At 40.8% G+C, this 26,827-nt stretch overlaps 1 protein-coding gene across 3 annotated transcripts in view; it reads left to right on the forward strand.

Moving 5' to 3' along the window:
- Positions 1-26,827, forward strand: part of TOM1L1 (target of myb1 like 1 membrane trafficking protein) — a 583,218-nt gene that overhangs the window by 487,924 nt on the left and 68,467 nt on the right. For all 3 annotated transcript variants that reach the window (XM_076353868.1, XM_076353864.1, XM_076353865.1), the window contains one exon: positions 25,187-25,295. Coding sequence is in view for 2 of the 3 variants with exons in the window: in XM_076353864.1 (XP_076209979.1) it covers positions 25,288-25,295 (8 nt within the window). In the remaining variant the exon portion in view is untranslated. The remainder of the gene's footprint in view (positions 1-25,186; positions 25,296-26,827) is intronic.

Consider the following 26,827-nt stretch of genomic DNA (forward strand, 5'->3'; position numbering starts at 1 on the left):
GTTGTTCCTTTTTGTGTAATTTGGGCTCTTTTCTTCTCTTTCTCTAGCTTCCCCTATCTGATTTTCCTTTCAGTCTTCAGGCTCAGCTATGGGTAAACCTTTTCATTATGTTGGGCATGATTCTCCTCCTTTCTGTTCCCAGGAGTTTGGGATGAGATTCATTTATCCTAACATTTGCACATAAAAATTACATGTCTGCATTTTAGAGAGCCAGACTAGACCAGACTCTCTTTATAGTCAGTGGAGAGAAATAGATAATGTAAAATTTTGCGCAGTCCCACTGTGTCCCGGAGTATGCTTTAGACTGTAATGTAGACATTCAGGAAGATTTAATTGCCAATCCTGGAATTTGGCCAGGGTGAGGAATTGATGACCGTACTTACCTTAAATGTGCTGTGGAGCATTAAAGATAATATGTGATTATGGCTTTCCCTTTTCACTCAATTGTTCCTTTTTTTAGGAGCCCATCTTCCCCAGGCAGATGTTGCAGGGCACACTTTGTTTCAGAGGCGAGAGCATCACCTCCTTTAAAACTAGTATCGAACGCCTCTCAAAGGCAGGAACATCTTCTCCAGTAGCATGGACCAACTAAGTGGTAGATTAAATTGCTTCTCTATTTTAGCAAATACACCAGATTATCTAGTCTGTTTTATACTTCACTGTTGTATATTCTGCTGGAGCAGTTCTTATCGAGACTGTGCACAATTCTGTTATGTGGCACAGTTGTTAGCTTGGACCCTTTTCATGAGCACTAAATTAGCCTGAATTTAAAAAAGAATTGAGTACTTGAAGGAGAAATCAACAGTTGATCAGTTCTACCCCATTCACCAGAATTCTTCCAAGATACTAAAATGTCACTTCATAGGTGGTTCTTCTGACAGCCTAAAAGAGGACTGTGCACAACTGCTTTGAGGAAAACAGATTATGAACTTCGATGATAAAAAGCTCACTTTGCATTTTTAGCAAGAACCTTTCTGAAAAAGAAATGTTGAGTAGAGTAAGAATTTGCTACTCACTGCGTTCACCCTGGTATTTTCAGATGCATTTGCAGAATTACAGTGACACTGAGCACAAGTGGGCAGATGGACTATTATTGCTGTGATTCATTGACTTTTAATTCTCTCCGAATGCATTCTGGCTTGTAGTACCTGGCTTCCACGTGACATCTCTGTGAGTCAGAAAAGTAGCAGTAAATCCTGTTTGCCAATAGATGCAATTATAATTAACTATTTTTAAAAGAAATTCAAATAAATCAAGTTCTGTATTGTTAGTGGGCTCAAAAAACTTAAGAAGGAGGAAAACATTCTTGATTTTTGACAGGTACATGCACAGGAAGGTTTACATATTTTAGATATTATTGCTGACCTTGGATCTGAATCTTGACAAAGATTATATGTGTATGTTTTATGTACACTACTTTTGTTTTTCAATTCAATAGCTAGATAGTTTAAAAAAAATGAAAGAGTTAGCTTTTAGTATTAGAAGAGTAAGATATTGTATAATGACAGTGTATACTGGGTATCAATACACATAGAAAATCAACTCATCTTGACTTTATTTTGTCATTTCCATTTGGATGCTTAAAAAGTTTTGAAAATGCACGCTCTTTTGACTTGTGGGTAGAGCAAAACAAAGTCATGTTTTCTTCCTTTCTTCCTAACCTCTGCAGATGAGATTTGGAATCAATCTTTAAAAAAATCATGGGATCAGGAGTTTGTTTCAGGTTCATCTATTTTTAAAAGTCTTAATATACTATACTTTGGTATTGTTCCTGTATAATATATTCATGTTTCCTTGCTGCATTTAAAATAAGTTTTTATTCTCTATTTTAAATGTAGAAGTGAGCCTTGGTGCGATTGTTGTAAATTTCTCTGGTTTAGTATTTGTATTTGGCTTGCTAAGGACACATTTCTGTGGCCTCTTCCGCCAACCACGCAAAAAGGAGTTGACACCATTTCAAATAAATGCAAAGGCCAAAGTTTCTTCAGGGAACGCTGTCTCTCTATTTTTCTTGTTATTCTAAGTTGTCCAAAAGAAGCATATTTTAGCATCTCACATAGGAAACTTCTGTACATCTTAGAGCACATAAATCCTGAGACCAGATCTAGTGTCCACATGGCTCCGCTGGAATCATCGGACAAGGACCTGTTTTTCAGTCTTCAAACCGTGTAAGTTTTAACAGGTTTGCAGATCGTTATTCTGATAATCCTTCCCAAAGAGGACCTCTTTAAAATGGTTTTATGTTGCTCTACATTCCCTGTGCCAGTCTTGGGTATGAACCTTCCTGCTTCATTTTCCTTGTCAAGAAAAATGAGTAAAACAAGGGTGATGGAAAAGCATCCAAGAAAGACTTCTGGTAGAAAATCTCAGTGGAGACACTGGAAACCCAAATCCAGATTTGGCAGCTGTTCCTGGTTTGCGTGTCCAGATACGGGATGAATAATTCCTCCAAGACAAGCAGATAGCATCTGATCATTCCATGTATATGAAGCCTTAGAAATGCTTCTGTCATTCAAATTTTCACAAAGGAAATATAATTTGTGGTTATTCGTGCACTGCATAGACAGATGGGAAGCACAGCAGGTAGATAAATACTGACATTCTCTTCTTATGAATACCTTCAAAAGAAAGGTCAAAGGTAAGACAGTGAGTAAAGTGAATGTAGATTAGGCAGAACATCTGTTGAAGGGGGACAGTAGAGAAAATATTCATTGCTTTTCAAATAGAAGTTCTGCTTAAAAAAATGTTGATGGGCATCTGCTTAATTATAAATTCTTTGCCATCCTTAACGTTAGTCTTTAGATAAAATAAAAAAAAAGAAAAAGCACAATTAACCCCAAGAGATAATTCACTCCTGTTTCCATAATATAATACCAGAACTTGCTTGGACTAGAAATACAAGAGGTTGTGGTTTAACCCGGCAGGCAGCTGAACACCACACAGCTGTTTGCTTACTCCCCCTCTGCCCCCCCGAGTAGGATGGGGGAGAGGATCGGGGGGAAAAAAAAGTAACATTCGTGAGTTGAGATAAAGACAGTTTAATAGGACAGAAAAGGAAGGGAAAATAATAATAATAATAGTAATAATGATAAAAGAATATAGAAAATAAGTGATGCACAATGCAACTGCTCACCACCCACCGACCAATGCCCAGCCAGTTCCTGAGTAGTGGTCACCACCCCCCCGGCCAAGTCCCCCCAGTTTATGAACTGAGCATGACGTCCCATGGTATGGAATAGCCCTTTGGCCAGTTTGGGTCAGCTGTCCTGGCTCTGCCCCCCCCCAGCTTCTCGCTGGCAGGGCATGAGAAGCTGAAAAGTCCTTGACTAGTGTAAGCACTGCTCAGCAACAACGAAAACATCAGTGTGTTATCAACATTATTCTCATGCTAAATCCAAAACACAGCACTGTACCAGCTACTAGGGAGAAAATTAACTCTATCCCAGCTGGAACCAGGGCAGTGGCTTAGCAAATATCTAGAGCACAAGAGGTAGGGATGAAGGGCACTTTGGGCAATGTCGTCACCTTCCTCATTGTCCCATTTAGTAAAGCGACAGAATGGAATAAAATCCTGACTCTGGGTAGATGTGGCTGTTGGCGGTTGCCTTGGTATGATGCTCCCAGCAGGGCATTGCCCTTCTGCAGCAGCAGGACGGACCTGACTCTATTCATTTCACACCAAAAAGAAAATCAGTGACATGACGTGCACAGCATTCATCCCTCCTACAACTGCCCTGATCTCAGTGAGCTTCAGAGGAGGAGCGAATATAGGCTATTTTCCATGATTTTATATGAACAAAAAATCCCACTAACCAAACTGTGTGTTCATAAAATACAATGTGTCGCTGCCCCCTCTTGAACTCTTCCTTGATATTGTAGTTCTCAGGATTGATTAAATATGGTCAAAATAATCATTTCACTTTCATCGCTTTGATGTTCCATTTTTCACCAGTCTCAGCTATTGATTTTAGCATGTTCCCCATTCTGTATTTTTATTGGACCAATTGTTTGTAATGGGTGAGTAAACAGATGTCAACAGAATTTAAAGATAGTGGGAAGAGGCATGAATGGCACTTGAAAATCAATAGGAGAGAGGTAGAAAATAGCCATTTGTGCCATGGAAATTCTTCCCACAAATCATTCCTGCGTCTAGATCAATTTGCTCCCATCAGGAGACAGTACTGTTAGAACTAACACCACCTCAGTCAAAAATGATCCATGTTGGCTGGGCATTCAAATTAAACTTCTGTAAAAATGAAAAATGTGTAAAATCCTTTGAAAATGCAGCTCTTCAAACTATTTCTTGTGCTGAGCAAGCAAGTCCTGACACTGGTCTTCTAATGAACTGCAAAGACAGAAAGGTATGCCCAAACAAACTTTCAGGTAAACTGATATACGTATTTACTCGGGGGATTTATTTGCATATAATGTTACATACATATTTTGTACGTGTCAAACAGCATTTAAAATCTTGAGAGAGTCTTGTAAGGCGTGATACCCCCATCTCACCTTCATTGCTGCATACACAAGCTCCTAGGAGAATAACGCTCCTTTTAGATTGCTGTCTTCGCACACGGCTAACGCAGGCGTTATTTACACTGCTGATAATCAGCTTCAGGTATGATCAGAGCTACGCAATCCTTTTCCTCCTGACCTTTTGGCCAGAAAAATCCTATTTGATATCAATAAGAAAATAACTGCTAATATTATAATGACATACGCTAATGAGGTGCCTGTCAACTTAGAGCAACCTTTACATCCTTCATGATGATGTTAATGGAGAGTTCTCCTATTTTCTGTATATTTCTAACCTGCTAGCTGAGACTCCTCCATACACTTAGCATTTGTAACACTACCTTCGGGGGGCTGGGAGAGGACATATTTGGATTTCACTGTATCCTGCAATTGGCCGTTTCCACCTGGGATCTAAAAGCACCTTGTCCGATAGCCAGGGATGATGTATGTGGGTGGGAAGGTTGTCTGATGGTGCAGGTCGACCTCCGGGAGGAGGGAGGCACTTCTCATCAAGCGATGCAAAACAAACGTCGTGATTGCACAGTATCAATAATGTCCTGCCACTTTTAAAAACAGCTGATGTTTCCACGGGTTTAAGTCACTGTACCTTTCCTGCTTCATTTCCCATCTGCTATTGTTTTCAGACACATTCCCATTTTTTTCCCCAAAGATAAAATATCTAAGGATTCTCTAAATTAAAGAGTTCTCTTCTCTAAATTACTGTCTCATATAACTGGAGAAAAAGCTTTGCTCTTAAACACTTCACGTACCTGAAGGGTTCCTTGTTCAAAGACTTTCCATCAATTGCCTTCCCTTTTAAAGGACTTGGTTTTGCTGGAGGTTGGTGTCCAGGTTCAAAGCCTCTGGGTTCCTGTCCCAGGCAGAGGCCCTGCCTTCAAAGAGCTGCGCTTGCTGCAGCCGAAGTTGTTTAATGCAGTGAGTGGGGAGAAGTGCTAAAACATGGCTTTAAAATTTGATCCTGGTCTCAGAGATTTTATTTCGTTTTTAAACAAAGCTTTTCTCAGATCAGCATGTCTTAAGAAAATCTGTTTCTAGACTATGCTAAAGAAGGGACACAGCATGGTTTTTTTTTTCTTCTCTTTCTTTCTAAATATCTGATTCAAAACCCATGAGATGTCTCTATTTGCTATATCGCGTATACAAATATTTAACACTAACCATGTATTTCTGCGCTTTCTTGAAGCCTAAAATAATTTCTTAAATCATCCTTCCTTTTCAACTTTTATGTTCAAGTGCCTTTTTGGCAGCCTAAATTGCTCAGTGTTTAAGTGAAATTTGTTTTACAAGAGAGACTTTATGTATATTTGCTATTTATGCTTCTGAGTTCATTACAAAATAGCGTAGTGTGCAGTATGATAACTTGTAGGGTCTAGGACTTTCTATGTAGTTCAGAAATGATCTGATTCAGCCCAGCATGCTGGGCCAACTAGATATGTCTCATTAACTTCAGCTCAGGAGTATAAAGGGATGAGCATTAAAAACTAAGGAAAGTTAGAGAGGGACGCTAGATTCTGCAGGAAAAAATGGCAAAGGAACAGCCTGCTCGATGAAAAGGCAGGTTCGTTTTATAGTTGTTATAAAAGTTGCAAGTAAAGAACCCCTCAGGGTGAAAGCTAGACAATAACCCATTGTGTAATGAGTGGGGTCAGGGCCTCACCTTTTAGCAATTACCCGCAAAGAGCAAAGCCTTCTTGCGTTGAATAACAATCATAATTTTTCCCAGTCATGAGCTGTGCTGGCAAGTTGCCAGGAGCTGTAGGGCTGAACCTGTTTTACATAAACACTTGGCATTCGGAGGCAAATGTGCACATGGAAAGGTGAACAGCCTTGTTTTGGTGCAATTTTAAAGTTGTGTTTCTAGCTGCTGAGGGAAGACCGCAAGAGATGAAATGAAGAAAAAAGGATCCAGGCAAATAAAAGCTAGAAGGGGAGTATAAAACAAATATGAATAGAAGATGGGAGAAAAACTGTAACTTCATTCTTCTGAACATAACAAGCCTCTGATCCTGAAATACTGTAACAACCATCCAACTCTGAGCAAGGACTCCATAACAGGCCCTGGATTCGGCCCATGATCTGTAACTTAGATTTGGAACCATTTCAATACCTTTACATTTTCAAACCGCTCTTTAATTGAATAGAAAGTCGTCTTATTTTCTGAGATCAATGTGACACATTAGGAGTTTGAAATCAGTTCCAAGCTTGCATGTGGAAAGAAGGTTCTTGTCTGAAGATACCAAATTTAGATACAACCTTGTCGGTATTATCAGCTTATGGGAGAATCCAAATTCTAAATTTGTGTGAGTGTCGGAGCACCTTGCAGTGTTTTCCTTCAGGCAATCACATTAGGATGCCTAATGGAAACCATAATGGTATAAATATTTAATTCTTATAACTGGATTCTAAGCAGTATAGAAATGTTGGCATAATTAATTTTCAGGCGCTGTCTTTTTTCTTCCCCTTTCTAATTAGTAGAGTACAGATGAGATGCTACTGCATAATTGATAAAAACTATGTTTTTAATTGTGTATATATGATCATTCTTACATAGTTACATCAAATGAGTTAAGTGTCATTGCCTTCTTTAACACAGCTCAATGGCTAGAGAGGGTATAGCTGTAATTTTATGCTGGCAATAGAGTTATATTAATGCTTGTGGCTCTTCATCTGAAGACATCAAAGACCTTTGCAAAGCTGCATGGACTATTCTGCTTCTATATATGGGGAAATGGAGGCTCAGAAAGATTAGAACTCATATTTTTTCATCAGGAGATCATTCAATCATGAGATCAAAATAAGTGAGTGGCGTTAAAATCCTCAGTCTAAAAGATTTACACATATAGGCAACAAGCATAGAGCTCTGAACCATGCCTTATCCCATATGAATTAAAACACGCCTTATTCATTGGTCATGTAGGATGTCCAGGCAGATAATATAACTGATAGACATGATGTTTTCAAAGACACCGGTAATAGCTTTGCTCTCTGGGAGAGCTACTTGCCCAGACAGGCCTTCCCAGCTGTCCAGAGCCGGGCGAGTGACAAAAACCTGTCGTGGATAAAAACCTGTTGTGGATTAACCCCAGTCGGCAACTGAGCACCACCCAGCGGCTCACTCACTCCCCCCCGTGGGGTGGGGGAGAGAATTGGAAGGGCAAAAGTAAGATAACTCGTGGGTTGAGATAAGAACAGTTTAATGATTGAAATAAAATAATAATTATTATTCATTATTAGTTATTAATAATAATATTTATTATTAATAATAATAATGATGCTGAAAAGGAAAACAACAAAAAAGAGAGCGAGAAACAAAACCCAGGAAAAACAAGTGATGCGACTACTCACCACCCGCCGACCGATGTCCAGCCCGTCCTGGAGCAGCGGTCGCCCCCCCCCGGCCAACTCCCCACAGTTGATATACTGAGCATGACGTCCCATGGTATGGAATAGCCCTTTGGCCAGTTTGGGTCAGCTGTCCTGGCTCTGCCCCCTCCCAGCTTCTTGTGCACCTCCTCGCTGGCAGAGCACGGGAAGCTGAAAAGTCCTTGACTTAGTATAAACACCGCTCAGCAACAACTACGACATCGGTGTGTTATCAACATTATTCTCGTACTAAATCCAAAACACAGCACTGTACCAGCTACTAGGGAGAAAATTAACCCAGCTGGAACCAGGACAACACCTTAACCTGAATTGGAAAAGTAATATTGACTACAACAGGTAGGTATCGATCCAAATTTACTAAAGAAAAAATATTTGGAGAACTAGAAAACATAAAAATCGGTCTTTCCAAGTGAAGGATTTCAGAATCCACACCAGCTTTTTTAGACGTGGCTTGGAACATAAAAATAATGATTTCCTAATTCATCCACCAAGTTGAAAAATCAATTATTGCATTCCTCAGCTCTAGTGAACTGTTTGTTCCTTAATGTAATGACAATTGTCTTCTAAGCAAATTAAGTCCAGCACTACAGAAAATAAAATATTCATTAGAAAAGTTATTAGAAAAATAGATCAAATTATATTGAGGCAGTTTATTTTCTGTGTTCCTACAAGGTGCTTGTAATACTTTGTTGCCTGATTTTAGGTAACATCAGGACAGTCTTTTGCTTTTCTAGGATATAATGTTTCCTATCCAATTCCTGGAAAATCCCATCCTGAAGGTAAAAGTCTAGACAGTGGAATTTATCCTGAACGACCTTTGCTTCTATTGAGTACAAGAATTTAAGTGGAACAGGATGTAGCAGCTGTGTCTTGGGAAAGAGGAGCTGTAGCATCGTGACAGATGTCAAGAGAGGACTGAAAGTTGGATTTTAGTCCTATAGTGTATCCTGACCGAAAGCAACACAAAAATTCCCTGCCTCCTGAAGAAACTATGGAGCTGCATATCATTCTGAGGGATGGAGGAATTGCTTAATACAGAAGGAAGTGTAATCAAACTTCTTGCTCTTCCCTTCTGCACAAGCTTGTGGCTGGTTTGGGTGGGTTTTTGCCAATTGGGGAAAAAAAACCCCAACAATCCGTAGCAGAACAACAAGCGGTATCTCCCACCCTGCCAGTACTGGCAGCTGGCACAAAGAACTTTAGGCTCTTAAGCTTTAATTCACACATAACATCCCAGAGATGTCAGTGGAAAGTCAGGGCTCTGAGTACAGCTTAGGTGCCTATATCCATTTTGGGAACTCTTGGATGAGAATATGGACGTGCTAAACTACTGGGATCTTTTCCCCTTTCTTTCTGAAGATGTGATTGCCTTTAACCTACATGGGAATCAAACCACACTCATCATTTGAAAGTCAAAGTCACAGTGAATCTCGACTATAACCTCTTCTACTCAGAAGTCAACTTCCTATTCAGAGCACGGCTGCCCTGACGCTCCTAGACAATTTTCACTCATCCAAATAATCCTTTAGATTAATGTTAAAGCAGCAGCACAGAGTTGATTCTTGGAAGCAAAACTGGGTTCATTTGACAGAATTTAAAAAATAGTTGTAATTATTCTCTGTGGTCTCTCTAAAGTACAGGGAGAAGGGGGGGGAAGCAATTACCTTATTTGTGTGTGTGTGTTTGTATATTATGACTTTTCCTTCTTTCTTTACATCTGGGAATCTGTAATGCAGCTGACAGTGATTTAGGGTTTTTTAAGTGTTAGAACTAATCTCTGCTTTCCTGAGAATTTTAAGATACACATTGCCCTTGTGTTCACTGACCTAGCTAGCTAATGATAAAGGAAAAATATTTTCTTTATTATTTGGAGTAATAATGGGCAGCATCTGAACAACTGTTAATTACTACAGACAAGCTGAACTCATGTGATGAATGTAAACATTGTCTTTGAATATGAACTTGCATTTATCACAAAGCAGAGAGTAATACGGACCTGACCTGAGAATAAATATTTTTAGATTAATTAGTGACCTACTTGTAGATACACAGAGCAATCAGCCAAGTTTTAATTTTTTGTAAGAAGTATTTTAAGCGTGTACCAGTTCAGCAGCAGATCTCGGTGCATTCTGCAGGATGGCTTTTGAGTAGAAGAAAAAGGTACTAATTTGGGTTTTAGATAAACAAAACAGGTGGAGGAAATTCTTTCTAGAGATGAGACAGCCCTCGATGTTAACAAAGTAGGCAATATCATTACGTGTTTTTGCAAGCTGGGACATATCAACAACCCCTCTCTATGCAGTGTGGTTTTAACAAGAGGGTTATCCGCTTGTGTCACCACCGGCAATAACCATCTTCTTATTAGCTCCTTTTAAATGTGCTGAAGAGGCATGGAAGGGGCTGTAGCTCAACACTCCAGTTCAAGGAAGCATCCCTGTTAAGAAGGGTTCTTGAATGCATGCTAAAGTTTAAACACGTATTTAAATGCTTTTCAGGGTGGTTTATAGTACACAGTAACTGTTTTCCTGCCTCTGGGCTTTAATTAGGAAATGATCGTGAGCATCTGTGCTTGCTGGCTGGTGTAGGAGACTGAAGAGAGAGAGTAGGAAAGCATCATACAATAACCAGAGATATGGTTTGGCAGTTTGGTATCTGTTCGTTTTAAAGGGTCGGAGATTTCATCCTCCAAAGATGCCTGTGTCTCTCTGATGTCTTCTTTCTCTTATTATGAAAAAACATACTGAAATTTTGTAAGATATATTTTATCAAAAATCTTTGACTTGAAGACTGGTTTAAACCAGTATCTATAGAATGAAGAGTGCTGCTAAGGGCCAGTAACTTCAATTATAAGACATGGCAAAGCCTGATTTGTGGGTCCGTAGGATGGTTAGGCCAAACAGCTCAGTTCACACAAGGTGGAGACAGGTCTGGCATGTATGAAAGCAAAACTCTTGTTTCCTAGTTCATTAGTAAGAAAACCCTTAAATGTGAGGACAAGGCAGAGGTTTAAACACTGCAGTCTTGGAGTAGGTGCCTGTGCTAAATCTCTGCACCCTTTTTGGGCACCCACATCTGGCCTCAGTTTGATCTGTAAAACGTTCTGCCTCACTGAAGTGTCATGCTGTGGAAGATATTGTGCAGTATTGTTGAAACTGTAAAAATGGGAGAGAGAGAAGCACCCCACGTTTTTCTGCCATAAGCCCCTTGAGATCCCTGACAAAGGATCCGCTTCTTTCCTGGTGAAGTATTGCACATATGTTTTGCTATAATTTTTGTTCTCACGTTTGAAAATGGGTAACAGTGACATCTGCCAGCGTGTGATTCCCTTTTTGTCTCCTGCATCTGAGATTGCATCCATACAAAGTGAAATATTTTGTGCATTTCTGCTTGAACTTGTATGGCATCTTTCTTCACATAATTGATAGACATGGATATTGCCAAGATTGGTTGAACAGCAATGGTAAATGATATTGGCGAAATTCTAATAGATCTTTCCACAGTTCTGAGCCAGTTAACGAGAATAAGCTCTATTAGCAGAGAGGTAAAAAGAGGTGCAATGCATGCCTTATATCAAAGGAGATTTATCGTCTCCAGAATTTGAAAAGAAGCCATTTCACTACTTACATATAGTGTATGGAGAGTTTTATCTCTCCCTAAAAAAATAAAAATCAAAGGGCCAGAGATCTCTCCAAAAGAAATGGTACAATATTTTCTTATTGACAACAAAAGCTAGTTTGTGCCTCTGTTCATCAGTGGAGTACAATGACAAGTCATTCTTCTTTCTTCCCTCTAGTCAATAAGGGGGAAAAAAAGTTCAGTAAGAGCAGCATTATAAAAGTCAGCAAAATCCAAATGTTGATTATTCTCCCCCCCGGTGTCAAATTGCTTCTTGTCATTGCTGAGGATTTAAACAATGTTATTTGTGCTCATGAAGTTCTCAGCATCTTCACTATCAGTACCTGCAGCTTCAGGAGCAAGGCAAGGAGAAAAGGTGGAGGAAATTCTCCTCTCTTCTTCTTTCCCTTTGGTTCTTGAGCTTAGAAGTGCATTTCTAGAAACAAAGCTGAAGACTGTCTGGGCATGAACTCCATGTTCTTCCATTATTAGTATGATTTAATGTTCATAATATGGTGACACTTACAGAGCTCCGTCAGGTTGTCGCCCATCATCTGAGGCATTAAAACGCAGCACCTGTCCTAGAGAGTTTACAAGACTAAATGTCGCATGAAGTTTAAAACTATATGTAGATTCAATTTTTAAAAAGAAAGAGAAAAGTCATTTAGTAACTAAAACAGCAGTTGTTTACACCCAAACCAATTTGATAGAGGGCTATAAGGCATGATAAGAGCTTCTGCAGAAACCAGCATGTGGAGAGAGGAGCAGATACTGCCCGGGGTCAGAAGACACCAGCTGCCCCTCCGACCCGCACCCACAGCAGAGGGGAGGACCCAGTCTGCGGGAGCACCCAGGGGTCATCACGTTGCCCAGCCGGCCACGGTGGCCATGGCAGAGACCTGGGAACAATGCAGGTAGAGGAGGGGACACAGAACACAAAGCCACTGGAAAATGCATTTCATGAATTGCATTGCTCATGAAAAAACTTTTTTTTTTACATTTCTGGCAGCCACATTTTAAGATACTGTTCACTGTTACTTTCATTTATGCACCTGCTTACAATTTTCAACTGACCAGATTATATATGACCTTACAGTTTTCTCTCTCTTCCTGTCTAATATAAAGCACTTGGCCTTTTGTTCTGGACTGTTTCTTGCCTTCATTACTTTCTTCCATTAATCTATTTCAGTACTGTATTTTTCCTCCCTTTAGTGCAACATTTTCACTTTCTTGAGTGATAGATTAAAGCTTTGTTTTTAACAAATCGGGTTTTATAACATTGTGACTTTTTGGTAGTTTATATGGAACTCTCAGATAAAAAAAGATAATTTAGGGGAGATCAAGAGCAAGTTTCAGCCGTCTCTAGGTTAAGTGAGACAAGGGATGAGGGAAATACTTGAAAGAGCTGTTGCAGTACCAACTGCAACCTGCAGCCTAATTGTCTCTTTGGAGGCAAAATTGATCCTAAAGGGTTATTATTGAACTGACTCTGGTAGCAAATATAACAGCAGATCTGGGTTTTAATTTAGTTGATTCTCTTGTCTCCTCAAGCAATTTTTCAGCTTCTTTTTCAGCTATGTTTTTATTGCTTAATTGTCTATTCTCATTAGTACCAATGCCCTTTTGTCTCTTGAAAGCTTCTTTAAGGTTGTTTGGTTTCAGCAGGATGGTAACAGCTTCCTGAGCAGAAACTTGAGCATGAAGCTGCATATTTATGTATCGGTTGGCTTTGCTTCCATTTCCAGTCCTTCTCTGCAGTAGGAGGGCTTTTCTGAGCAGGCTTTGACTGGGCTGAAGCACACAGCATGTTGGTAGTCTCCACTCCCCGAGGCCTCGAGGGAGCGTAAGCAGCAGAGCGTGAGCGAAACCTGGGGAAATCAGGTAAGCTGCAGATGCCCAAAGTACAGAATTGCAAAGGAGCTTAAAACTTCCTTCCCTGCTCCTTCCTTATCGCTCTCCCCAAAGGCAGTAGCAGAAGAAATTGGAATCAAGATTAACAACTTTAAAGGGCACGCTTAGTGCATATGCCAGCTGATGAAATGAAATGAAAGTTGCTTTTAAGGTGATCAGCAAAGCAGCTGCTCAAAGCCCTAGTAAGACAAATTAGTTCATGGAACAAGTTAACCACTGGGCAGGTATGAGGTAGCTGCAGCCCCAGAAATTTAAGGCTGGTTTATCTGTTTGGCAGCTTCTCCTCCAACACTTGGATTATTGACCAAAGCTTCTCCTTTTCCTTGCACTTGTCGGTGTTGGCTATAGGTTGAATGCCTTTAAATCTTTTTGTGTTTTAATACTTTTGATCTCTTCTGAAATGCTTGGTGTGATCCAAGTCTGTCAGTGCTGGTTGCAGTAGACCTGCCAGATTTTTCTCTCGTTTCCTGAGCAGTTGTGTTGTGTCCTTTTTCAGCCTGCACACTTCTTTTGGAATTTGTGTGGTCAGAAAAGAGCAGGCTCAGAAGAGGAATAACTTCCACTTTGACGTATTTACAGACTAGTTTGTAGATAAGTGATTAGGAACTTGCAAATTGATCAGGATATCATATAGATACCACCCCACAAAAGAGATCAAATGAACAAACTGAAATAAGTCCAAACCTAGGTATGTTCTGTAATTAGCATTCTATATTCGTAATTCAATAAAGTAAATAAAGGATGCCTTACACAGAAAAAATACACAGAATAATAGAATTAATAGCAAATAGCTAGTACTGGATTCACTGGAGTCTTCCTTCCTCCCTAGGACTTGAATTTCTATATTTGAGTCATTCCTTTTATCCTTCCTAAGGAGCTGCTTGACTGACAGCACAGAAATGTACGTTCTAAATAGTTAAAAGCTGTTGTCATTGCATGTATCTGCAATGCATTAACAATGAATATCCAGAGCCGTACTAGGCAGGGTGGGGGGCTTCCCTGTTTCAGGAGCTCTTCCAAGGCTGATAACAAAAGAGGATAATTAAGGCTGAAGTCTGCTGGCTGCTGCTGTAGCCCAGCCCTGCGTGTCACATACTGCCCTGCGTGACAGGTGGAACATTAACAGCTCAAAACTATACATCACCGCAGGTATTGCATCAATAAGGGGTAAGGCACAAGATCACCTAGAGGGTAGAAAGAGGTCTGGAAACAAACAAGCAAAGACTTGAAGGTTTAGAAGCCCCTTGAGTAAATGAATCGCCTTTTCTGAAGTGTGATTAGCAATCAAAAGAAGACAACCTGAGCAGCAGAATTGTCGTCCCTAACCAAATGGACTGTCGCATCATTTAACTTGCTTCTTGCTGGCATCAGGCACTCTGTCAGAGACTGCAGCCCAAAGAAGCAAGAAAAGGGAGAGAAATAGCAGACATTTGACAACTGAAATGATGCTTGCTGTATTGTCATTGTCCCTGAATTTTGAAAGGCCAACATCAAAATATTATGACTCCCAAAATGTCATAATTACAGTATCTTGGCTCACGCTTGTCTTCACTCTGTGCCTCAGGCCTTATGTTTAATCTCTTTAATGTACTATAATTACGTCTTCAGTGTGGATCAATTATCTCAGAATAGGGAAACAAATTACCATCATTATCTCCAATTATTCTTTACATTTTCTTTTATCCTTTTTTGTTTTCTGGGTTTCTTTACTAGTGACAAAAATGAAGTTCGCATTCGTGCTCCTTTGTTATTCTTTGCCTAAATATATATTTGGCAGTAAATCATCTGTCAAGGAAGGAATTGTCCTTCCCTTTGCTGTTATTCCCTAGTTCTCCTTGTTGGGCAGCTCATTACTTTCTGCATATTCAAATAGGTTTATTAGAAGTACAGCTCTCCATTAAGACCAAAGATTGGGAGCTGATAGACTCTTTTTAATTTCTCAGGTTGCTCACTAAAGTACTTACTTCAAATTAACATACACTATATCCGCAAGAATAACATTGGTATCTGCAGGAGTTGAGTTTATAGTGACAGTAATTCACAGGTCAAAGCTCACTTCATCTGCACTGATGTGACAGCTAATGGTTCCTATTACGCGTGTGATCCATGAATTACAGAGTAACTTGTTACCATTCCACTACAACTATACATAAATCTAATTAAATTAGCAATTCGAAAAAATGCATTAACCTACAGTTATAGTTAGACTACGATCCACTAAAGCCGAGAAACTCAATTTTTGAATTTCAGCTGCATCTTGTGATTTGATCGTTGGAGAAAAGTCACTATAACACCATGTACAGTGCTTCTGTATTCTGCGCTCCCAAAAGGAAAGTCAGTTCTTAAAACTCAGTCTTGATAGCCCTTTTCATCTAAATTGACCTTTGGTCTCCAGGACAATTTATCTGAATAAGATAAACTAGATTGTGTATGTTGTTTGGAATACTGTGAGAAAATTATTTCTTGTGTGATACTGGTATATTATCTGTCTGGGTCGCAGCTGGAATCTGTGAATGAAGCCAAGGTATCCAAGCCTTACAAAATTCTACGTTAGGATATTTTTTTAAGGTGATGATTTTGCTGTAGGGATCACGTCTTATTTCTTCTGAATTGGCCAAGCTTACTTCCAAAATGCTGCACTGAAAATCAAGTTTCATACAATAGGAATTTCTACTAAGACAGGCTGATAGTGATAACTCTCTCGTAAAATAAATCATATCTTCCTGCCCTCCTCTCTCCATTTTATGAGGTATCTTTCCTCTCCTTATTGCTTTTTCTTCCATTTCTCACTGTCTCTGCTGCACACCAAGGCAATAAACTACTGAGGTGAATAAGAAAAAGGCAAGTACTTACTTAGTTCAGAATTGCATCCAAACCTGGCTGCTGCTTGAAAACAGTAATTTCTATCAACTGTATTTCAAATTAAAATGCTAAAGTGCTGGAGAAATGGGGTGTGGAAATACTTAATTTGATAACAAATTACATTTATGGGTTGAGAAAATGACGTCTTTTAAAAATGGGTCCCAGTGTTCAATGCATACCTGTTTTAATTACCCAGGTGTGAAAAATAAAAAAAATTATGCTTTGTTGGGAACATTTCAAGGACTGCTGATGTCAACAAATGGCAAGGCAGCAGCGTAAACCCAGATGGTTAGCGGTAGGCTTTTCTCAACCGTCTAAACAGATTTACTGAAAACTCCTACAAATCCAGAATTCAATACAAAGATTAAAGCTATGCTTTCTTGTGCAGCGCTTTATTAGCTAGTGTCACAAGGCATGTTTTTAAAACTGAGGCAAAGTGTAAGATTTGGGGAAATTTTTAACAGCGTTTCTGTTCATGTTTCTCTGCTGATCTAAACTCCTCTGGGTGACTCGCAGGAGAATTTGATATGCAAAATGACAAGAAAGTTAACGATGAGCACGCTGCCTGGGTTTAGGCTGTAATGCAGGCATCAAAAGCTGCGGTGATGTGTCAGCTCCTCACTTCTGAACGTTAACTTCCTACCGTTATTGGTCTGAGCTGCAGCAGAACCCACAAAGTCTCACGGAGAACTGGGGCCACGCTGCAACAGGAGCTACGCAAGAGAAAAAGGGTGGGTTTTTTTCTCTTTTACAAAGCTTATAACTTCTGGTCTAGAATGTTCTTTAGTGAATTATTTATTATGATGGGCAGAAACCTGATAGATCAATGATCTCTGTGACGTCTGCCGTTGCGTTTGGCTGTTCTGCAGTAGGGAGCAGAGACGATGTGAGCCCAGTGCACCTGTCTCGCACGGGCAGCCAGTTTGCTTCAGGGAACAATTTTAATTTGATGACTGTCTAGGAGGCCTGGAAGTTTGGTGTCTGGTAGGCTCAGGAACTCCAGCATCTGGCTCCCACCTCAGTGGTGATTCACCAAAAGGAAATTGCTGGAATCGGCTTTGAAGGAACATGAACTGCTTCATGGCTCCAGAATCAGGTCTGACTGGTGATATCTTTAAACGTCTTTGGCATTCAGTGCCTTCTCCAGTCGGAAGGGTAGTTACCAGCATTAAAATGACTGTCATATATTAGGGTCATGGAGAACAATCACATTAGAGAAGTAAGAGAGAAAGAAGCCAGGGAAACCGAGGCTTAATCTGACAAATCTCTCTGTAATGAGCTCCTGTTACTTAAGGGATGAATCCTGTTACTTCAGGGATGATGTTGCACTGATGTTAACGCAAGTTTTCACTAATAACAAGCAAAATATTATTATTAATAATTGTATGTGTTAATGTACTTGAGCTGCCTATGTTTTCTAGTGCTTGGTAATAAAGACTGCCAGCCTTTCCAAGGAGGCTGAGGGTTAAGTGTTTGTCTTGGGGAAGTTTCCTGAGAGTAGTTGTCTAATAAACACTCTGTGCTGGAGGGGAAAACAAATTATATACGTTGCAGTACAGCAATATAATGAATTAGTTAAAAGCAAACAACCCCAAAACAGTAGATTGCCAGAGCAGGTCTGTGTCTGCCAAACAATATTTTTGTGCCAACTTTCCAAATGAAGCACAGTCAAAAATAGGAGCGCAATAACTCATCATGAAGGAAGAAAGCTATTACAAGGGGGGTGAAACAGCAGCAGTCCCTCAACAGTGACCCTAGATTACAGGTCTGATTCTCAGTCCTTCAGCTTGTGCAGTAACTTGCACCAGTCCTGCAAACCGTGTAAGATGCTAATGAGTCAGAACGGTCTCATGCCTCTCTGCATAAGTGCAGAGTTGGGACATGTGGTCAAGAAAGAGCTGAACTCGGTGCTTGTTTGGCTAACAGTAACGCTGTCATCAGTGGAGCCAGCAGAAGTAATGGGAATATCTTCCATGTGCTTACAGGTTTAGTGCCTTTGCTTAGTGGGTGATACAGCACTGGCACCATTCAAGTGACATAAGGAATACCTGAGGCGTTTTACACCACGGGAGATAAAGTTGTCTAAGGCAAAATAGGGCAGGTGTAAAGGGAGACTTCTGCAGTCTGCTTTCCTGTTCTGAGTCTGAAAGCGTTGCTGGATCTAGTGTCAGCAAATTAAGGTGAAACAGGAGAGACATTGGCCAAACACAGCTCATTTTAGTCACCCTGCCAAAGCCAGATGTCTCCATTGACTTTTTAACAAAGAAATGCCCTGTCATGCCAAACAACTAAAAGAAGATTCATCAGCAAGATTAAATTCAACTTATTACACACCTGAGTACCCATTAGAAGAGGAGAAGGTAATGCATGATTGCTGCTTGCAGCATGTGGTTAGTGAGGAAGAAACGCTGGTGCCTCAATAGTGGGCAATAATGGCAAACATCTGCTTCATTTGCAGTTTCATAGACATGCACACTCCAACATCCACACTCAGAACCAGGTTGTTCTTCTCATCAGGCTCCTTTGCACCATCTGGATTTGCTGAGAAATGATTTTGCAAGGAAAAAAAATGGGGGGGAGGGAGGATCATTATTCAGTTCTCCCTGGTGGATAATACCCATATATACGCATACTGGAAAGGTCACAGAAATTGAAATATTAAGGGTCTTCTACAACATGATACATACAGCTAGGCTTCTTGGTCCTCATTTGAAGTTTCACAGTCCTTGCTAGACGTAATGAAATTGAAAACTATTACATATATGTGGAAATAGAGGTTACCTTGGGAATTTTAACTAATAACAACATACTGGAGTTAAAATGAACTTAGACTGCATTTCTTTCTTCTTCCAGTCTTTTCTTTTTTTTCCAAAGCATTATTCTCCCTTAGTCACAAAGTCACTACCGTTGAGCATTTCACAGATAATCCCTGCTTCAGGAGTGAACTGAGAAGAGAGGCCTTATCAGAGGGACAGAGGCATTCCTTAATTTGGGGAGTCGCTTGAAATAATCCCTTGAAAGTATGTTTCGTGACCACAGAGCACCAAAATTTCAGATGTTTCCCTTAAGTTTAGATTTCTCAGACCAACATACCCAACTGTGAGGCACTGAACATGGTGTATTCCACTTCTTCCATTGCTTTAAGTAGAAGGTTTTTTTAACAGCATAAAGAACTGGCGTTTTTATGACCCTGCAGTGAGTAGAGGTCCTCAAAGAGTCCTCAAAATCCAATCCTTTCTGCAGACAATATATACAACTCCTACTCCTCATGATGCCCTTTCTAAGGGTATTTCCGAGCTGATGCTACAGGAGGACTAAACAGGTATCTGGTTCCTTCTGTGCTATTGTAGAGAACAGGTTACAAACTATGGCTGAACTGGTGGCTACCTGACTGCAGAGGGCTGGGTTGCTTCTCTTGATTCATCCCTTGCATGCTATATTCAGTATGAGAACCAACGTGGTTGCCGTTTCTTTGGTACATCGTACATCTGGCAGGTACTTTTGTCAAGAGATCATGATTCTGTCCTTCTGCTCTGTAAGCAATTTTAAAAAAAATTAAAAGTCCGTTTGCCCTCCAGTTTTCATTTTGGTTTGCTTTGTTTTCCTACATTTATTCCTATCTTCACCATTAACAAAACTGAGAACTGAAGGATGTGAATTTTAATAGAGTCCACGTTTTAATCTGCAGTCATCAAGGGAGGCCATATTTCTTTGTAAATATTTTAGTGCTTCAACTCCACGCAGAGTGGGAGCTGTTCACAGGGCACGGGCTCTCCCCCGCTCCCCCATGGGCATTAGCTCATTGACAGCAGCATTGTAATTAGAGAATACTAAAAATCATACCCCTGGGCTGCCAGCCTGCCAGAAAACATCAAACTACTGTGTATGTAAAAGCCAATAGTAAGCTGCTTAGCCAAAACCACAGAAATTGGCATAGTATTCTGTTGCTTCAGATCTTTACTATTATTTCACGAAGGTGAGCAAGATTGGGAGAAAGAGTAACAAGCTGCCAATTTCTTTCTGTACCTCCTAAGACAAAACTCCATTCCCAGACTAAGGTCTGGCCTCTGTACCCAGCGGTGTAGGGTGCAGAGTAGGCACTGTACTGTTCACAATAGCAAACTGGGATCTGTCCTGCTTCTGTTCATAAAGGACTACACCAGCAAATCCCAGTCTAGCCCCTGGGAATCTCTTCCATTGTACTTAATTGAAATGCAAGATGGCATGATTGGTTTTTTTAATTTTGTTCCATGTCTGAGAACAGTAGGGGCGGGAGAGCAGGAAGGATGATCCATAAACTGCCAGTAAAATATTAATATCTCTGGAGGAATGTTCTTAAGAACTATCCACATGTATATTGTGGCATTTACCTCCACCAGTGAGTGGAGCAGAGCATCAAAAGGCAGGGCTCTGTGTTCCCTCTCCAGCTCTGCCACTGACTCCTTACAGAGCTGCGGGCCGCTCACTACAATGCTTCTGTGCTATAAAGATCATTCCCACCCTAGACAGGAGGCTGTAAATCTGAATGCAACCATTTCATAGTGATGCTGGAACTCTTCTTACGGTCATAAAATGATCCAGGACACTTAGGTGTGAAAGGTGCTATGGCAGATGTGAGGTATTTTTACACATATTTTGCCTTACAAGCAGTAAGCTAGTCCTAAATAGAATCATAGAATCATAGAATCACTGAGGTTGGAAAAGACCTCTAAGATCATCGAGTCCAACCGTCGACCCAACACCACCATGCCCACTAAACCATGTCCCTAAGCGCCTCATCTACACGTCTTTTAAATACCTCCAGGGATGGGGACTCCACCACTTCCCTGGGCAGCCTGTTCCAATGTTTAACCACTCTTTCAGTAAAGACATTTTTCCTTACATCCAATCTAAACCTCCCCTGGCGCAACTTGAGGCCATTTCCTCTCGTCCTATCGCTTGTTACTTGGGAGAAGAGACCAACACCCCCCTCGCTACAACCTCCTGTCAGGGAGTTGTAGAGAGCGATGAGGTCTCCCCTCAGCCTCCTTTTCTCCAGGCTAAACAACCCCAGTAAATGGGAGAAACATGAGGAATATTAGAAATTATATTAGAGATGGCACAAAACTTGGGCTATAACCATGAGATGTCTCAAGTTGGAACTACCCTGAAGGAGAGGGGATGTGTCATATTGCTACTCAAGGAATGTCACTTAATGATGTGTATATGACGAACCCAAGGTTAACGACACTCGTATGCTGACTAGTTAAATATCTTAAGTGCTTTTCTAGATAAGCACTTTCTTCAGGATCATGGTTAATTGACAGCTTGTATTTAGATCTATGACAACATCTTTTACATCTTCTATGATTCTGTAGTCTTTGACAGAGCCTTTGCAAGGTCTTCATGCAAACAGATATGTCCAGTGCGAGTTTATGCAGCATGTTCTGCAATCCAGAACAGAGATTTTCAATCTTCCTTTTTTTTTCCTGTTGGTATCCCTGCTGTTTAGCAAGAAATGGTAGAGTTAGTCACTCACATAAAATTAAACCTACTTTTACTTATCAGTTGCTGAAATGCAAATGTATTCTTAGCTGTCTTTGGAAATGCACCTAAGATATTAGCTAAACACTACAAATTGGATGTAAATGGAATCAGAGAAACAGCTGTCATCTCTTTTGCTAGATGATTTCTTTTTTCTGAGTCATAACAATTACATTTCAGCATGTTACGCCCATCAGATTCTTTAAATACTGACTGCAGCGGTTGCCGCTCCTGCTTTGCTGATAGGCTGGGGGGGCAGTTCCTTGGCAGTGAATTTTGATTAATCCCAAAACCGTTGAGCATACCCTCACCTTAGCAACACTTGGCACTCTCCCCCCCCCAGATCTCCAGTCGGATTCTACCTGCTGCAAGCAGAAGTCACGATGCGTTGAAACGTGCGTAGGCAGTCATTTACTGACTCTGAATTTCCTGGAGCAAATCTCTCCAGACCCCCAGCCTATTTCCAAGCACCATGGGCTCTGCCAGGCATTTCTTAGCTTCCACTGTCCTCTAGCGGTGCTTCATTCCCAAAACCTTCTGTCGGCTGCTCGTTGCGCTCCGAGCCCTGCCCATGCCATCTGGACACAGGGTTTCTCCGTGAGCTGGATTCAGAGCCAGGCTTGAGCAAGCAAGATGCTGGAAGTTGTTATGATCGTCCCTGGCACATGGGTGGGTTTCTCCGACAAGAAATGCTGTCTCCATGGAGTTGCTTTCCTCCGCCTCTTCCCACTCACCAGCCCTGTCCATTGAGACTCCAGGCTTTGCAGTCCAGAAAATTGAAAGCTTGAATGTGTGTCTCCACCTCTTCTCCAAATCTTCTCTCACGTAGTGGTGTCTAAGCCATTGGTTTGAAGCACGATTTCCTAGCTGAGGAGATTTGTGTACCCTAATACAGATGCCAGCACATTCAGCCTTCCCGGTTGCTGTTCATTTCAGTGGGAACAGGGTTTTTTTTGACCAGGCTGTAATTATTGAAGTAGCATGGATGTCAGCAGTAGTATTTAGATGAAATTTAATGGGTTCATTGTGTGCTTCATGAAAGGGTTGACAGGGCTCCTGCCAATGTGTGGCATGGCAGCTGGGTACTCAGCTGAGAGCTTTGCAACTGGGGTTCACAGGAGGAGGGACGACACTTAAGATGTTGTCAGCATGTAGCTTGCAAAATGCTTTAGGGCATTAGTGGGAAAAGACGCTTGCACATATAAAATATTAATTGGCCTTTGTTTTTAATAAACCTGATTACTCTAAGGGAATGAATAACATTTGTTAGAATGTGACTAAGTTTGTCATATGTCCTGGTTTTGGCTGGGATAGAGTTAATTTTCCTCCTAGTAGCTGGTACAGTGCTGTGTTTTGGATTTAGCACGAGAATAATGTTGATAACACACTGATGTTTTCGTTGTTGCTGAGCAGTGCTTACACTAGTCAAGGACTCTTCAGCTTCCCATGCTCTACTGACTGAGAAGGCTGGAGGTGCACAAGAAGCTGGGAGGGGGCAGAGCCAGGACAGCTGACCCCAACTGGCCAAAGGGCTATTCCATACCATGGGACGTCATGCTCAGTATATCAACTGGGGGGAGTTGGCCGGGGGGGTGGTGACCACTGCTCGGGGACTGGTTGGGCATCGGGTGGTGAGCAGTTGCATTGTGCATCACTTGCTTTGTATATTATTATTATTGTTATTGTTGTTATTTTTTTTTTTTACTTTATTTTATTTCAATTATTAAACTGTCTTTATCTCAACCCATGAATTTTCTCACTTTTACTCTTTCTATTCTCTCCCCCATCCTACCGGGGCGGGGAGAGTGAGCGAGCGGCTGGGTGGTGCTCAGTTCCCAGCTGGGGTTCAACCACGACATCATATTTCCTGAATTAATTTTATGAGTATCTGTCTTATCCCTCACCTGAATTAGGAGACCAGCTGGATATTTTATAAAGTCAGTATTTCTGTAATATTCAAATTACTGTACCAGTATTCCTACAGATGATGCAATATATAAAAAAAATAATAATTCTCAGAAAGCTATTTATTCAACAAACCTAAGCCCAAATTCCACAGAGACTTAGGTGTACACTTAACATTTCTCAGGGGAGTAATCCTATTGGATTCGATGTCAATATTTGCATGAGCAAATGTTAACACGTTTAGGGCTTTCTCCTTTTCTGATATCTATTTACATAATACTAACCTTGAATTAATTAGATGACTGATTATTTGAAAATTTTCTTTATTTCCTCCTTTGAGCTGACTGAGACTAGCTGAGCTGTGATTTGGGTTGGTTGGCTATGATAGCTTAGCTGTGATCTTGCTGGTTTGTATCGGGATAAACATACAAACACTTCTAACAAAAACGCTTGCATGAGAGGGTTTTTTTGTTTGGTTTTGGTTGGTGGTTTTTTTTGTAAAAGCTCACGTGGAAAGGCAGGTAAGCCATTAATTTGCCTTTGGTTGAACAAAGGAGAAGGTGTTCTCCCATCCTTTATCTGGCTTTCCTAGCGCACATACTCTGCAGTGGAGACATTCTCTCCCCATATAGGTTTTGCATCCTACCTTAAGCCTTGATTATAGAATTTATCCTATAGCAATAATGAAATTTTGATTTTGGTTGTCTTTCTCTGAAATTCCTTTTCTTGAGTACTGGCAAGAAGTGAGATGATACAGCAGGGTGACCGGTGGAGACTGGTTTGAGGATACAGTGATCAAAACGATCATGGCAGTAAAAAAGCAGGAGGATGTTGATATCATCTGACTTCCAGTACCTGAGGCTGCAGCTTCATTACTGCTTTAGGGCCATCTAAACACAAGCTGCTACTGAGCCGTCACCTCCCTTGTGCCAGGGCTGGCACCTGGGTGCTTGTGTGGGCAACTCAGTCCAGGAGCCATCCGAGAAGAAATCGATTAAAATTTTTTAAAAAGTAGAAACAATGGGGTTGGCTTACAACAGGCATGAAAATACACCCCAGTTCAGATGTCCTGAATCGCTGTCTGAAGTGGCCTGAAGGCCACAGTCTATGTAGGACCCGGACTCCCAATTTTGCATGCTCTGAATTGTATCCAAGTCAAATAACAGAAGTAGATGGTGTGAGGCCCCTTTTCACTACAGTTAATGTACCTGGGCTCCCTTTATAGTTAATGAAGACAGGATCCTGCGCTTCCGAGGCTGGTCAGAGCAAAAGCTTAATTTAGCGGCTCAGACTTATCACCTGGGAGGGCCTATCTTTCTTTATTAACTGGAAAGAGGAGCCTAGGGAGTTTAACCTCACCAGGCCAGCCATAGCCCTTATGAATCCCCACGATCTCTGCATTGCCTCAACTGATGATTTTTTTTTTTCTTTTTTCTGTGTCTTGCTACAGCGCAGTCGCTATTTGTAATTGAAATAACGCCCTTGGGAACTGCAACAAGTTCTTGCAAGACTTAATACCAGGGATGTAATGGAGATACGCAACCACAGCACATGAACAGGTACAGGAAAGGAAAAAAACCTAGCCGTGCTACTATGACCATGCTATTTACTCTCCTGCATTGTTGTTTGAGTGTGAATATGAAAGATATTTATTATGCCCGTCAGCAAATATTGTTCTTGTCAATATTTAAGGGTGTATCAGCTATGGATTAGCAGTATTCGTTCTCTCTGGAATAATATTTTCTGTTCTCACTGGAGAGCCTTCAAAAAGAAGATCTTTAACCTTTGCAAGCGGCTTTTTCTACCCTTTTGCCTCCCATGAGAGTAAAAGAGCATCTGAGGTTTGATTAAATCTGTGTGTGGGAAACTCAGGGGCAGCCAAAACACCACGCGGCTGCTAGAACAAATTAATCTTTGGTGTAAATCCACATTTCTGGAAAAGGCCTGTTAGCAGAATCTTGCCATGGAAGTCCTTAATTATCCTGTAGAAGCTCTGTCTCCTCTATAAAATTACAGGTCTTTAAAATGTACAATGGAATTGCACTGTTGGGTATCTGACCCACCCCACGATACGATGGTCCTCAGTGGTGTGACTCCCACGCACTAAGGAATGGTGTCTGTCTGAAGCGACCATGGTATTCTTAACGACAGCCTCCAAAATTAATGCTGTCTTGAAAACAAGAAGAAAAAAACCCAGAATCTCTAGTGTTAACTGCAGACCAGTGTCTTCAGTTTTCTTTCTTATTTACACTTTCAATGCTGCATTTGAAGGGGAATTAAATATAAAATATATCTTGTTATTTAGCCAACACTTTCCTATGCCAGTGTTAACAGCAAAATACTGCTCAGGAAAGTGCTTGTCTGGACGTGTGTGTGTGAACTTTTGTCCAACCTGTACAGGTGTGGAGATAGTTTGGGAGAAATAACAGTAATTTCCCTCACAGTTTCATTCCAGTGGTTTATTTCTACAATGCTATAAGCTTCTTCAGGGGGATCTGAAGAGCCAGATTTATAAAGGGAATGGATAATTTCATTACAAAAAGACAAAACTAGCATTATGCATGTTAAGTTAAGGGTAAACAAATCTCATGCTTCAGGGCACAAAATGATTTCCTACTGGGCTCAGGAAAGATGTTTTTCTCCATGTAAAGCATTGTATGGTTGGCTAGACATATTACTAAGGGGTTTATTTATTCTTTTGCTGCCCTCTGAAGCATCAGTTTAGGAAGCTTCGTTTTAGGTTATGCTAGAGGCAGGATGCCAGACGTTGTTATAATTTTACTTAGCATCAAGAGCATGCACTATAAACTTCCTGCTCCAGCGGACCTGGGATGCCTGCGATGCATAATGGAGTCCCTCAAAAGCAGGCCAGACTCTCCAACCATGTAATCCGGTATTGGTGGGTACATACAAGGGTGGAGCTGCTACTTCCTTGTGCTCAGGAAGAAAGATGTAGGATTCATCTAATCCATTCTCCTACTATAATACTATCTCCTGCTTCTAGCGTGCAAGCAGTTACTGTAGATGCATAAGCTTCCCAAGCTGTGTTATCAGGGGAGTGGTATTCAAACATGCCACAGCGTCTGCCTGC

Source organism: Aptenodytes patagonicus, chromosome 16 (genome assembly GCF_965638725.1).
Source record: "Aptenodytes patagonicus chromosome 16, bAptPat1.pri.cur, whole genome shotgun sequence".
Classification (NCBI taxonomy): Eukaryota; Metazoa; Chordata; class Aves; order Sphenisciformes; family Spheniscidae; genus Aptenodytes; species Aptenodytes patagonicus.